This window comes from Panulirus ornatus, chromosome 61, assembly GCF_036320965.1.
Source record: "Panulirus ornatus isolate Po-2019 chromosome 61, ASM3632096v1, whole genome shotgun sequence".
NCBI classification, from domain to species: Eukaryota; Metazoa; Arthropoda; class Malacostraca; order Decapoda; family Palinuridae; genus Panulirus; species Panulirus ornatus.
The window spans coordinates 4,922,287-4,938,061 of record NC_092284.1 but is presented as its reverse complement, the minus strand read 5'-3'; the positions used below and the strand labels follow the sequence as shown (position 1 = coordinate 4,938,061).

Genomic DNA, 15,775 nt, shown 5'->3' with positions numbered 1-15,775 from the left:
CTAGGATGGGCTTTAAAATTACCTGGGGACAAATTGAAGTTCTTAGTTTTAGCAATTAAGAAAGATTCAATGACAGTGCTTGTGGCATCATCAGAAGAGGGGTATAGAATAACAGGATTTTCAAGATCTATGGGGGTGATAATTTTTCATGACAGTGTCTAGCAATTGCATTTTTGTAGTCATCCCTGCGTACTGCATGACGGTGCCAATAACATCTCTCTGTTACAGTTTTCCTGATCTGGCATATATCTCTACTTGTCTTGCATTTGACGGCATAAACACTCCTAGTTTTTGCCTGCTTTGGCCTACTATTTATTGAGGTCTTACCGATGTGTTATTATACTGGAAAGCAACATTACAGGCACTGTTTTTTAGAACATGTCTTTGATTAGCTAAGTTGGGAGAATAAGGCAACACTACACATTTAGACATCCCTATTTGTCACATTTTTGTTATAAGAAGCATAAAATGTTTTCCTGGTTTTCCAGTAAGCTTTGTTCACAAACCAATTGGGATAATATAACTGCTTAAAGATACATCTTTTAAGACTATATTCATCTACCATGCAAGTGGGATAACATATCCATGGAATCTGATCACTTGTCCTTTGGAATTTACTGGAAGCCTACCAACTCAGTACATGGTTCTTCTATAAAAAATATCTGTATTTATTTCATGTTTTTAAGAGCACTTCAAATATGTGATCCCATAGGCCTGGTAGACGAATGTAGTCATATAAGACATATCTTTAGGCAGTTACATTATCCCAATTGGTTTGTGAACAAAGCTTACTGGTAAGCTAGGAAGATGTTTTATGCTTGTTGTAACTAAAATGTGACGAATAAGGATAAGTCTAAATGTTTAGTGTTGCCCTATTCTCCCAACTTATCTAATCAAAGACATGTTCTAAAAAACAGTGCTTGCAATGTTGCTTTTCAGTACAATAACACTATCAGTTACATCTTAATAAATAGGAGGCCAAAGCATGCAACAACTGGGAGCGTTTATGCCGTCAAATGCAAGGCATGGACATATATACATAGGCCTGATCAGAAAAACTGTAATGGAGAGGTGTTATTGCCACACGCAGCATCAATGAATCTGTCTTAATTGCTAATACTAGGAAATTTAATTTGTCCCCAGGCAATTTTAAAGCCCATCCACATAGGCCAGATCAGAAAAACTGTAATGGAGAGGTGTTATTGCCACTTGCAATGTCATTGAATCTGTCTTAATTGCTAATACTAAGAATAAGTTGTCCTCAGGTAATTTTAAAGCCCATCCTAGCATTAGCTAAGTCATTATGAGGGTGCTGACAAAACACAAAAACAAAAAAAGTTGTTTAAGACATGCCCAGCTAACCAGGTCAACCCTGCGACACGACCTCCTTAATAACAATCCCTTTCAATGGTTACTGCTGGACAAAGCAGACAGTGGTTGGTCTGTACTAAATGGTCCTGGATGGTGGGACTCAAGTGCGACTTTGGGATTTAAATAACTTTGTCGAGGACTGGCACCTAATGAGGTGGATTGTCTCCACAAAACATGTCATGCCACATGTACATATAAATTACATGTCAAATATAATTGTATGAGCTCCTACTACATGTGATTTCACCTTCATAACTTTCATCACGAACTAGTGCGATCATCATATCTACATTACAACTACATGTAAATTGGGAGTGGCTGGTAGTGGTCGTACAACTGCGTGTAAGGTGTGAGTGGCTGGTAGTGGTCATACAACTGCATGTAAGGTGCGAGTGGCTGGTAGTGGTCGTACAACTGCAGGCAAGGTGTGTCACTGGTAGCGGTCGTACAACCGCATGCAAGGTGTGAGTGGCTGGTAGTGGTCATACAACTGCATGTAAGGTGCGAGTGTCTAGTAGTGGATGTACAACCGCAAGTAAGGTGTTAGTGGCTGCTGCTTAGCTTCCTTAGGTGGGAAAAGGCAAGAAGCTATCGAGTTTTAAAAATGAGAAAAATACACAGATCCCAGCAATCAAAATCTTATGATGAAACGCTAAATTTGTCAAAATGATGTAATTACTTCAAACACCTCGATAAAAGGTTAGTCTGATTAATGTTACCCCAGTCTTATGTTTTGTTGTTTGCTTAAACAAATTACTCCAAATGCTGATTGCACTAGTTAAACTATAATGCAGCAATGTAGTACTATCATTTTTTTAATAGTACTATTTTATATGATCCATAATATACAAATATGGGAAGATTCACAATACTATACTCCAGGCCTGCTACACAAAATATGGTACGAAAAGGATATTTAGAACTTTCTGAACATTCTGAATGTAAACCGATAAAATTTTGCCACACGTAACTAATTATAACTAAGTAGGACAGGAGTGGGGAACTAGAAACCCTAATCTCCTATATTAACTTTGTAATAGGGAGAAAACTGGAGCTTAGCATGAATTTTCCTCAAAGGTTTAGTCGTATGTTCCTAGTGATACCCAAATGAAGCACGAAAAGGCAAGCCCATATAACAGAAAAAAATTAATCATGCAGTATAAATCAGTGTAAAGACAGCTTTCTTATGAAGAGGAATCGTGCAGTTACTCAGCAGTAACAACAAACATTTTCACCTCAAAATAAAAAAATATATATATATATATTCAAATACGAGTAACAAACAAACTTCAGCACACAATTTTGCCTGAATTTCTTTACAGTATCTCTACTGTCCGCAAGTACTGTATCATATATTCATGCCTTAAACATCACATTCAGAATCATAATTTTACACCAAATCAAACTTTTCTTTATCATATACATGGACAATCACAGTTCTATAAACTCACAGTTCATATATCTCCTTAACATTTTTGGCCAATTACACTACTGTCATAAGCAATCACAGTAAATTTTTTTTTGTTTAAATGTTAGTACTTTGCTTTTTATATATCCCCATAATGTATTTAGCCAATCACAAATTATCATAAAATTACCAGAGTAGCCTAATCATCTTACAACACTTTTAAATGTAAATAATTTGCACTTTTCGCAACAGTATTAATACAAACGACTGTGCTGATCATTAGTTTTTCCTCATCATACGTCCTGATATCCTGTCTTCAGAGAAAACAGTAATGATACGAATGACTTTATAGATGGTGCAGGCAGAGTTTGTCAATAACTAAGCACAACTCACCCTCATTTAACAAAGGGACAGCATAGGTTACAACATACATTTTATACATCTATCTTTCTCAGTCTATAAAAAGTCTTAGAAAAAAAAGGAAAAAATTAGGAAAAGCCAGTTTCCACAACTTGGATGTTAAATAAAAAAAATCCTTCAATACCTACAGGATAATGTCAAGTGTAACCATTTCTTTATCCTATTACTACAAGAAAATGTAATCAAAGTGAGAATATCTACACACCATATAAATTTGAAAATCTAAAGCTGTAATTACAGCATTTCATTAGATGAGGAAAATAAAAACTTCAAATACCTTTTGCACTTTGAACAACAGTACTTGAAAGAAAACCCATTTCACCTATCAAGTTGCAACAACCATACTCGAAGTTACTCCCATTAAAATCCACAAGGATATTTTTTTCAAAACTTTTCCTCCTAAATCATAGAAAAAATAATCTTTACACTTTACCAACACACTTTTCAACCCCTTTGTTTGAAGCTAGAAGAGAAATGAAGAAACTAAATGACATCCACTTGAAACACAAGGTACTCGTACGCAGATTCTTGATACCCTCCCTCTCATTACCTTTATGTACTCCAGTTCTTAAACTGTGTCATAATTACACACCAACTTCGACAGAATTTAACTGATGTTATAGAGATTTAATTCCTTAAAGAAAAGTATTTTAATGATTTGCAACTCCAGGTATGTCTCCTTGCCTCACAAAATGTTTCCAAAATAAAATGTTCTTCAATATAAAATAGTCTCTCTCATCATTACAGTTCGTCTTTGTCAAGGAGAGTATATCTGTTCTTTGAAGGTGCTAGTTTCTTGAATGTTGACTCAGGAGGAGTGGTCGGCTTTTCTTTCTTGACATATTCCTGGGAGGCTTCAGACTTGTCTTCAATCTGGAATACGAAAATTTCCTAATACAGAAATCAATTCTTTATCCTGAAATACTGAAAACTTAGTACATCTGTTCGTTGCTTGATAAAACTCTTTCCACGGAAATAAAAGTTTTTGAAATGTGTGATATCCCAAGGAGTTCAAAGTAACTAAATCTGTTAGTAAAGATTTCATTCAAGGGAAGATGGAGAGGAATGACTCATCTAAAAAAAAAAAAATAATGCAAATGACTGGGAGATGTATAAAAGAAAGAGGCAGGAGGTCAAGAGAAGGGTGTAAGAGGCAAAAAAGAGGGCCAAATGAGAGTTGGGGTGAGAGAGTATCATTAAATTTTAGGGAGAATACAAAGATGTTTTGGAAGGAAGTAAATAAAGTGCATAAGACAAGGGAACAAATGGGAACATCAGTGAAGGGTGCAAATGGGGAGGTGATAACAAGTAGCGGTGATGTCAGAAGGAGATGGAGTGAGTATTCTGAAGGTTTGTTGAATGTGTTTGATGACAAGAGTGGCAGATATAGGGTGTTTTGGTCGTGGTGGTGTGCAAAGTGAGAGGGTTAGGGAGAATGATTTGGTAAACAGAGAAGAGGTAGTAAAAGCTTTGTGGAAGATGAAAGCCGGCAAGGCAGCAGGTTTGGATGGTATTGCATTGGAATTTATAAAAAAAAAGGGGGTGACTGTATTGTTGACAGGTTGGTAAGGGTTATTTAATGTATGTATGACTCATGGTGAGGTGCCTTAGGGCTGGCGGAATGCTTGCATAGTGCCATTGTACAAAGGCAAAGGGGATAAGAGGAGTGCTCAAATTACAGAGGTATAAGTTTGTTGAGTATTCCTGGGAAATTATATGGGAAGGTATTGATTGAGAGGGTGAAGGCATGTACAGAGCATCAGATTGGGAAGAGCAGTGTGGTTTCAGAAGTGGTAGAGGATGTGTGGATCAAGTGTTTGCTTTGAAAAATGTATGTGAGAAATACTTAGAAAAGCAAATGGATTTGTATGTAGCATTTATGGATCTGGAGAAGGCATATGATAAGAGTTGATAGAGATGCTCTGTGGAAGGTATTAAGAATATATGGTGTGGGAGGCAAGTTGTAAGAAGCAGTGAAAAGTTTTTTATCAAGGATGTAAGGCATGTGTACGTGTAGGAAGAGAGGAAAGTGATTGGTTCTCAGTGAATGTAGGTTTGCAGCAGGGGTGTGTGATGTCTCCATGGTTGTTTAATTTGTTTATGGATGGGGTTGTTAGGGAGGTGAATGCAAGAGTTTTGGAAAGAGGGGCAAGTATGCAGTCTGTTGTGGATGAGAGAGCTTGGGAAGTGAGTCAGTTGTTGTTCGCTGATGATACAGAGCTGGTGGCTGATTCATGTGAGAAACTGCAGAAGCTGGTGACTGAGTTTGGTAAAGTGTGTGAAAGAAGAAAGTTGAGAGTAAATGTGAATAAGAGCAAGATTATTAGGTACAGTAGGGTTGAGGGTCAAGTGAATTGGGAGGTAAGTTTGAATGGAGGATAACTGGTGGAAGTGAAGTGTTTTAGATATCTGGGAGTGGATTTGGCAGCGGATGGAACCATGGAAGCGGAAGTGAATCATAGGGTAGGGGAGGGGGCGAAAGTTCTGGGAGTGTTGAAGAATGTGTGGAAGTCGAGAACATTATCTCGGAGAGCAAAAATGGGTATGTTTGAAGGAATAGTGGTTCCAACAATGTTGTATGGTTGCGAGGCGTGGGCTATGAATAGAGTTGTGTGCAGGATGGTGGTTGTGCTGGAAATGAGATGTTTGAGGACAATATGTGGTGTGAGGTGGTTTGATCAAGTAAGTAATGTAAGGGTAAGAGAGATGTGTGGTAATAAAAAGTGTGTGGTTGAGAGAGCAGAAGAGGGTGTTTTGAAATGGTTTGGTTACATGGAGAGAATGAGTGAGGAGAGATTGACCAAGAGGATATATGTGTCAGAGGTGGAGGGAACGAGAAGTGGGAGACCAAATTGGAGGTGGAAAGATGGAGTGAAAAAGATTTTGAGTGATCGGGGCCTGAACATGCAGGAGGGTGAAAGGCGTGCAAGGAATAGAGTGAATTGGAACGATGTGGTATACCGGGGTCGACGTGCTGTCAATGGATTGAACCAGGGCATGTGAAGCGTCTGGGGTAAACCATGGAAAGTTCTGTGGGGCCTGGATGTGGAAAGGGAGCTGTGGTTTCGGTGCATTATTACATGACAGCTAGAGACTGAGTGTGAACGAATGGGGCCTTTGTTGTCTTTTCCTAGCACTACCTCGCACACATGAGGGGGGAGGGGGTTGTTATTCCATGTGTAGCGAGGTGGCAATGGGAATAAATAAAGGCAGACAGTATGAATTATGTACATGTGTATATGTCTGTGTGTGTATATATATGTATACATTGAGATGTATAGGTATGTATATTTGCGTGTGTGGACGTGTATGTATATACATGTGTATGTGGGTGGGTTGGGCCATTCTTTCGTCTGTTTCCTTTTTTTTTTTTTCCCCAAAAGAAGGAACAGAGAAGGGGGCCAGGTGAGGATATTCCCTCAAAGGCCCAGTCCTCTGTTCTTAACGCTACCTCGCTATCGCAGGAAATGGCAAATAGTACGAAAGAAAGAAAGATATATATAAAGCATTAGACTAGAGAGCAAAAGTCAACCATAATGAGTAAAAATGCATTACACCCTTAAACTATGGCATTCCTCTTGGAAAACTCACAAGAGCAGCTATCCTTTTGGGAGTTGGCATGAGATAATCATAACAACAACAAGGTTACGTTCCTGAAAAACCTGTCACTATCACAAAGGGCACTAGAATACTAGTGGTGGACACAGGTAAGTGAGCAAGAGGCAGGAAATAAAATGAAAAAGAGGACAAACCATGAGAAAAGCCAGTACTGGCAGACAAGTGTCTGTTTACAAACTGACCCCCAGCAAAAACATAATACATTTTGAAACATCAAAATATATCAATTTATGGATTTTTTTTTTTTTCATTATCGTTTGCAATTACCATGAGTTATGTGTCATTACGTGAGTTTGTACCCTAATCCCCAACTGTTGTAAGTGCAAAATTTTGTTCCACAAGCCACTGTTATATGTGAGAGATTGGTAAGGGTATGTTTCTCCTAAATCTATGGAGGCATGCATATGTGGACCTTTAAAGTGCAGAATTTCAGAAAAATTTGTAAGTTGCATAGTTGAATAGAGCAAAACCCAAAAGTAAAATGAAGAATTGGAATTAAGTATTTTGTAATTACTAAAAGAGCCACATATTTACCTTTGCAGGTTCTTCAGTGGTTTCTGGGTCAGGACCATAATGGAATTCACGATGAAGCTTCCCACTGTAGAGGTCAGCCAAGAAAGACTTCAACTTCCCGAAAATAAAGGCCTCACTGAAGTCTGGTAAGAAAAATTAAAACATTACTATCAACATAAACTTTCAATTCAAAATCTTGGTTAGATATCGCCAACAGAGATTTCTTTACCAAATATTCAATTCCAAGTTACATTATATAATAGATGAATCAATACGTCAAAAAAGTAAAGAAGGAACCTAAACATAATTATTAGCAAATCCATCACTATGAAGCAACAATTTCTAGTTTATTTTTATCATTTTATTAAACTTGATTGCAGTTTCCTGCATCAGCAAGGTAGTGCCAGGAAACAAGACGAAGAATGGCCCATCCACACACACACACATATTGTATTTATTTATTATACTCTGTCGCTGTCTCCTGTGTTAGCGAGGTAGCGCAGGGAAACAGACGAAAGAATGGCCCAACCCACCTACATACACATGTATATACATACACGTCCACACATGCAAATATACATACCTATACATCTCAATGTATACATATATATACATACACAGACATATACATATATACACATGTACATAATTCATACTTGCTGCCATCATTCATTCCCATTGCCACCCTGCCACACATGAAATGACACACCTTCCCCCCACTTGATTGCAGTTTCCTGCATCAGCAAGGTAGTGCCAGGAAACAAGACGAAGAATGGCCCATCCACACACACACACATATTGTATTTATTTATTATACTCTGTCGCTGTCTCCCGTGTTAGCGAGGTAGCGCAGGGAAACAGACGAAAGAATGGCCCAACCCACCTACATACACATGTATATACATACACGTCCACACATGCAAATATACATACCTATACATCTCAATGTATACATATATATACATACACAGACATATACATATATACACATGTACATAATTCATACTTGCTGCCATCATTCATTCCCATTGCCACCCTGCCACACATGAAATGACACACCTTCCCCCCACATGTGCTCGAGGCAGCGCTAGGAAAGGACAACAAAGGCCACATTTGTTCACACTCAGTCTCTAGCTGTCATGTATAATGTACAGAAACCACAGCTCCCTTTCCACATCCAGGCTCCTTAAAACTTTCCATGGTTTGCCCCAGACACTTCACATGCCCTGGTTCAATCCATTGACAGCACGTCGACCCCGGTATACCACATTCCAATTCACTCTATTCCTTGCATGCCTTTCACCCTCCTGCATGTTCAGGCCCTGATTGCTCAAAATCTTTTTCACTCCATCCTTCCACCTCCAATTTGGTCTCCTACTTCTCGTTCCCTCCACCACTGACACATATATCCAACACATATATCCTCTTTCTCCATTCAAACTCACCTCCCAATTGAATTGACCCTCAACCCTACTGTACCTAATAACCTTGCTCTTATTCACATTTACTCTTAACTTTCTTCTTTCACACACTTTACCAAACTCAGTCACCAGCTTCTGCAGTTTCTCACATGAATCAGCCACCAGTGTTTTAGATATCTGGGAGTGGATCTGGCAGCGGATGGAACCATGGAAGCAGAAGTGGATCATAGGGTGGGGGAGGGGGCGAAAATTCTGGGAGCCTTGAAGAATGTGTGGAAGTCGAGAACATTATCTCGGAAAGCAAAAATGGGTATGTTTGAAGGAATAGTGGTTCCAACAATGTTGTATGGTTGCGAGGCGTGGACTATGGATAGAGTTGTGCGCAGGAGGATGGATGTGCTGGAAATGAGATGTCTGAGGACAATGTGTGGTGTGAGGTGGTTTGATCGAGTAAGTAACGTAAGGGTAAGAGAGATGTGTGGAAATAAAAAGAGCGTGGTTGAGAGAGCAGAAGAGGGTGTTTTGAAATGGTTTGGTCACATGGAGAGAATGAGTGAGGAAAGATTGACCAAGAGGATATATGTGTCGGAGGTGGAGGGAACGAGGAGAAGAGGGAGACCAAATTGGAGGTGGAAAGATGGAGTGAAAAGGATTTTGTGTGATCGGGGCCTGAACATGCAGGAGGGTGAAAGGAGGGCAAGGAATAGAGTGAATTGGAGCGATGTGGTATACCCGGGTTGACGTGCTGTCAGTGGATTGAATCAAGGCATGTGAAGCGTCTGGGGTAAACCATGGAAAGCTGTGTGGGTATGTATATTTGCGTGTGTGGACGTATGTATATACATGTGTATGGGGGTGGGTTGGGCCATTTCTTTCGTCTGTTTCCTTGCGCTACCTCGCAAACGCGGGAGACAGCGACAAAGCAAAAAAAAAAAAAAATAATATATATATATATATATATATATATATATGTGTATGTATATATATATATATGGTGTGGGAGGCAAGTTGTTAGAAGCAGTGAAAAGTTTTTATCGAGGATGTAAGGCATGTGTACGTGTAGGAAGAGAGGAAATTGATTGGTTCTCAGTGAATGTAGGTTTGCGGCAGGGGTGTGTGATGTCTCCATGGTTGTTTAATTTGTTTATGGATGGGGTTGTTAGGGGGGTGAATGCAAGAGTTTTGGAAAGAGGGGCAAGTATGAAGTCTGTTTGGGATGAGAGAGCTTGGGAAGTGAGTCAGTTGTTGTTCGCTGATGATACAGCGCTGGTGGCTGATTCATGTGAGAAACTGCAAAAGCTGGTGACTGAGTTTGGTAAAGTGTGTGAAAGAAGAAAGTTAAGAGTAAATGTGAATAAGAGCAAGGTAATTAGGTACAGTAGGGTTGAGGGTCAGTTCAATTGGGAATTAAGTTTGAATGGAGAAAAACTGGAGGAAGTAAAGTGTTTTAGATATCTGGGAGTGGATCTGGCAGCGGATGGAACCATGGAAGCGGAAGTGGATCATAGGGTGGGGGAGGGGGCGAAAATCCTGGGAGCCTTGAAGAATGTGTGGAAGTCGAGAACATTATCTCGGAAAGCAAAAATGGGTATGTTTGAAGGAATAGTGGTTCCAACAATGTTGTATGGTTGCGAGGCGTGGGCTATGGATAGAGTTGTGCACAGGAGGATGGATGTGCTGGAAATGAGATGTTTGAGGACAATGTGTGGTGTGAGGTGGTTTGATCAAGTAAGTAACGTAAGGGTAAGAGAGATGTGTGGAAATAAAAAGAGCGTGGTTGAGAGAGCAGAAGAGGGTGTTTTGAAATGGTTTGGGTACATGGAGAGAATGAGTGAGGAAAGATTGATCAAGAGGATATATGTGTCAGAGGTGAAGGGAACGAGGAGAAGTGGGAGACCAAATTGGAGGTGGAAAGATGGAGTGAAAAAGATTTTGTGTGATCGGGGCCTGAACATGCAGGAGGGTGAAAGGAGGGCAAGGAATAGAGTGAATTGGATCGATGTGGTATACCGGGGTTGACGTGCTGTCAGTGGATTGAATCAGGGCATGTGAAGCGTCTGGGGTAAACCATGGAAAGCTGTGTAGGTATGTATATTTGCGTGTGTGAAGGTATGTATATACATGTGTAGGGGGGTGGGTTGGGCCATTTCTTCCGTCTGTTTCCTTGCGCTACCTCGCAAATGCAGGAGACAGCGACAAAGCAAAAAAAAAAAAAAAAATATCCTCTTTGTCAATCATTCCTCTCTCATTCTTTCCATGTGACCAAACCATTTCAATACACCCTCTTCTGCTCTTTAAACCATACTCTTTTTATTACGACATCTCTCTTACCCTTTCATTACTTACTCGATCAAACCACCTCACACCACATATTGTCCTCAAACATCTCATTTCCAACACACCATCCTACTCCGTACAACCCTATCTATAGCCCACGCCTCGCATCCATATAACATTGCTGGAACCACTATTCCTTCAGACATACCCATTTTTGCTTTCCGAGATAATTTTCTCGCCTTCCACACATTTTTCAACACTCCAAGAACCTTCGCCCCCTCCCCCACCCTGTGACTCACTTCCGCTCCAAGGTTCCATCCACTGTCAAATCCACTCCCAGATATCTAAAACACTTCACTTCCTCCAGTTTTCCCCATTCAAACTTACCTCCCAATTGACTTGTCCCCCAACCCTACTGTACCTAATAATAACCTTGCTCTTATTCACATTTACTCTCTGCTTTCTTCTTTCACACACTTTATATACACATAAATGCCCATACACACACACACATATCAACATATACATATGTATTTTTTTTTTTAAAACTATTCACCATTTCCCGCTGTTAGCGAGGTAGCGTTAGGAACAGAGGACTGGGCCTTTTTTGGAATATCCTCACCTGGCCCCCTCTGTTCCTTCTTTTGGAAAATTAAAAAAAAAAACGAGAGGGGAGGATTTCCAGCCCCCCGCTCCCTCCCCCTTTAGTCGCCTTCTACGACACGCAGGGAATACGTGGGAAGTATTCTTAATCCCCTATCCCCAGGGATACATATATATATATATATATATATATATATATATATATATATATATATATATATATATATATATATATATGTACAGGCATGTACAGAGCATCAGATTGGGGAAGAGCAGTGTGGTTTCAGAAGTGATAGAGGATGTGTGGATCAGGTGTTTGCTTTGAAGAATGTATGTGAGAAATACTTAGAAAAGCAAATGGATTTGTATGTAGCATTTATGGATCTGGAGAAGGCATATGATAGAGTTGATAGAGATGCTCTGTGGAAGGTGTTAAGAATATATGGTGTGGGAGGCAAGTTGTTAGAAGCAGTGAAAAGTTTTATCGAGGATGTAAGGCATGTGTACGTGTGGGAAGAGAGGAAAGTGATTGGTTCTCAGTGAATGTAGGTTTGCGGCAGGGGTGTGTGATGTCTCCATGGTTGTTTAATTTGTTTATGGATGGGGTTGTTAGGGAGGTGAATGCAAGAGTTTTGGAAAGAGGGGCAAGTATGAAGTCTGTTGGGGATGAGAGAGCTTGGGAAGTGAGTCAGTTGTTGTTCGCTGATGATACAGCGCTGGTGGCTGATTCATGTGAGAAACTGCAGAAGCCGGTGACTGAGTTTGGTAAAGTGTGTGAAAGAAGAAAGTTAAGAGTAAATGTGAATAAGAGCAAGGTTATTAGGTACAGTAGGGTTGAGGGTCAGGTCAATTGGGAGGTGAGTTTGAATGGAGAAAAACTGGAGGAAGTGAAGTGTTTTAGATATCTGGGAGTGGATCTGGCAGCGGATGGAACCATGGAAACGGAAGTGGTTCATAGGGTGGGGGAGGGGGCGAAAATTCTGGGAGCCTTGAAGAATGTGTGGAATTCGAGAACATTATCTCGGAAAGCAAAAATGGGTATGTTTGAAGGAATAGTGGTTCCAACAATGTTGTATGGTTGCGAGGCGTGGGCTATGGATAGAGTTGTGCGCAGGAGGATGGATGTGCTGGAAATGAGATGTTTGAGGACAATGTGTGGTGTGAGGTGGTTTGATCAAGTAACGTAAGGGTAAGAGAGATGTGTGGAAATAAAAAGAGCGTGGTTGAGAGAGCAGAAGAGGGTGTTTTGAAATGGTTTGGGCACATGGAGAGAATGAGTGAGGAAAGATTGACCAAGAGGATATATGTGTCGGAGGTGGAGGGAACGAGGAGAAGAGGGAGACCAAATTGGAGGTGGAAAGATGGAGTGAAAAAGATTTTGTGTGATCGGGGCCTGAACATGCAGGAGGGTGAAAGGAGGGCAAGGAATAGAGTGAATTGGAGTGATGTGGTATACCGGGGTTGACGTGCTGTCAGTGGATTGAATCGGGGCATGTGAAGTGTCTGGGGTAAACCATGGAAAGCTGTGTAGGTATGTATATTTTGCATGTGTGGACGTATGTATATACATGTGTATGGGGGTGGGTTGGGCCATTTCTTTCGTCTGTTTCCTTGCGCTACCTCGCTGTCTTCCGCGTTTGCGATGTAGCGCAAGGAAACAGACGGAAGAAAAGGCCCAACCCACCCCCATACACATGTATGTGCATACACGTCCACACACACAAATATACATACCTATACATCTCAATGTACACATATATATATACACACAGACACATACATATATACCCATGCACACAATTCACACTGTCTGCCTTTATTCATTCCCATCGCCATCTCGCCACACATGGAATACCATCCCCCTCCCCCCTCATGTGTGCGAGGTAGCACTAGGAAAAGACAACAAAGGCCCCATTCATTCACACTCAGTCTCTAGCTGTCATGCAATAATGCCCAAAACCACAGCTCCCTTTCCACATCTAGGCCCCACACAACTTTCCATGGTTTACCCCAGACGCTTCACATGCCCTGATTCAATCCACTGACAGCACGTCAACCCCGGTATACCACATCGATCCAATTCACTCTATTCCTTGCCTGCCTTTCATCCTCCTGCATGTTCAGGCCCCGATAACTCAAAATTTTTTTCACTCCATCTTTCCACCTCCAATTTGGTCTCCCACTTCTCCTCGTTCCCTCCACCTCCGACACATATATCCTCTTGGTCAATCTTTCCTCACTCATTCTCTCCATGTGCCCAAACCATTTCAAAACACCCTCTTCTGCTCTCTCAACCACGCTCTTTTTATTTCCACACATCTCTCTTACCCTTACATTACTTACTCGATCAAACCACCTCACACCACACATTGTCCTCAAACATTTCATTTCCAACACATCCACCCTCCTCCGTACATGCCTTGCAACCATATAATATTGCTAGAACTACTATTCCTTCAAACATACCCATTTTTGCTCTCCGCGATAACGTTCTTTCCTTCCACACGTTCTTCATCGCTCCCAAAACCTTTGCCACTTCCCCACCCTGTGACTCACTTCCATTTCCAAGGTTCCATTCGCTTCCAAGTCCATTCCCAGATATCTAAAACACTCCATTTCCTCAAATTTTTCTCCATTCAAACTTGCATCTCAATTAACTTGTCCCTCAACCCTACTGAACCTAATAACCTTGCTCTTATTCACATTTACTCTCCACTTTCTTCTTTCACGCACTTTACCAAACTCAGTCACCAGCTTCTGCAGTTTCTCACACAAATCAGCCACCAGCGCTGTATCATCAGGGAACAACTGACTCACTTCCCAAGCCCTCTCATCCACAACAGACTGCATAATTGCCCCTCTCTCTAAAACTCTTGTATTTACCTCCCTAACTACCCAATCCATAAACAAATTAAACAACCAAGGAGACATCACACACCCCTGCCGCAAACCAACATTCACTGGAAATCAATCACTCTCCTCTCTTCCTACTTGTACACATGCCTTACATCTTTGTTAAAAACATTTCACTTCTAGCAACTTACTTTCTACATCACGTACTCTTAATACCTTCCACAAAGCATCTCTATCAAACCTACCATATGCCTTCTCTGGATGCATAAATGCTACATACAAATTAATCTGTTTTTCTAAAGTATTTCTCACATACCTTCTTCAAACCAAACATTCTCTACCACTTCTGAAACCACACTGCTCTTCCCCAATCTGATGCTCTGTACACGCCTTCACCCTCTCAATCAATACCCTCCGATATAATTTCCCAGGAATACTCAACAAACTTATGCCTCTGTAGTTTGAACACACACCTTTGTCCCCTTTGCCTTTATAGAATGGCACTATGCACGCATTCCGCCAATCCTCAGGCACTTCACCATGATCCATACATACACTGAATATCCTTACCAATCAATCAATAACACAGTCACCCCCTTTCTTAATAAATTCTACTGCGATCCATCCAAACCTGCCACTTTGCCAGATTTCATCTTCGGCAAAGCTTTCACTACCTTTTCTCTCTTAACCAAACCATTCTCCCTGACCCTCTCACTGGTTTATAAGACTTTTTTCCTCATAAGTTACATGTACGAGCACACTTCACGGCACGGTCTTAAGCGTGTAAAGTTTCTGAAACACCCAGTTTCATAACTTACCTGGGAAAAGATACATGTGCCTGAAAGAATCTATTGCAATGAGTGGCAAATCCTTTTTCGTTTTGCCCAGGTGGTGAAGTGGATGTGCAAACTGTACGCCATCTGCTGTCAAGAAGTTGACATTTTCTGTGGACATCAAAAGAGTTCACATGATTAAAACCACTGTCAACTATCCTATATTCAAGCTAAAATGGTATTCACTTTACAAATCATATTCATATTCATTGTCGTGGCTTTAACACTTCAACAGGTTTTGTTTTGAAATCTCAGGACGACGATTCTTTCACCACCTTCACTCCTTCATCACCACCATCACGTCATCGTCACTTTGGCTCTTTCAATATCCTTACTTCATCACCACCCTCACTTTATCAACTTTATGTTGATGGAACTGTGGTTGTATGCAAGTAAAGATGGAATGAGTAAGAGAATATTATTACCTTGTGCAGTGCTAATCCATATCTAAATTAATG

The 15,775-nt window shown here is 40.6% G+C and overlaps 1 protein-coding gene across 1 annotated transcript in view; it reads right to left on the bottom strand.

The window, feature by feature from the left end:
- Nucleotides 1-1,954: 1,954 nt before the first annotated feature.
- Nucleotides 1,955-15,775, bottom strand: part of ERp44 (Endoplasmic reticulum protein 44) — a 60,822-nt gene continuing 47,001 nt past the window's right edge. Inside the window, exons 8-10 of the mRNA XM_071696927.1 lie at nucleotides 15,303-15,428; nucleotides 7,352-7,473; nucleotides 1,955-4,072 (exon numbers count right to left, since the gene is read on the bottom strand). Coding sequence (XP_071553028.1) covers nucleotides 3,941-4,072; nucleotides 7,352-7,473; nucleotides 15,303-15,428 — 380 coding nt within the window. The 3' untranslated portion in view covers nucleotides 1,955-3,940. The remainder of the gene's footprint in view (nucleotides 4,073-7,351; nucleotides 7,474-15,302; nucleotides 15,429-15,775) is intronic.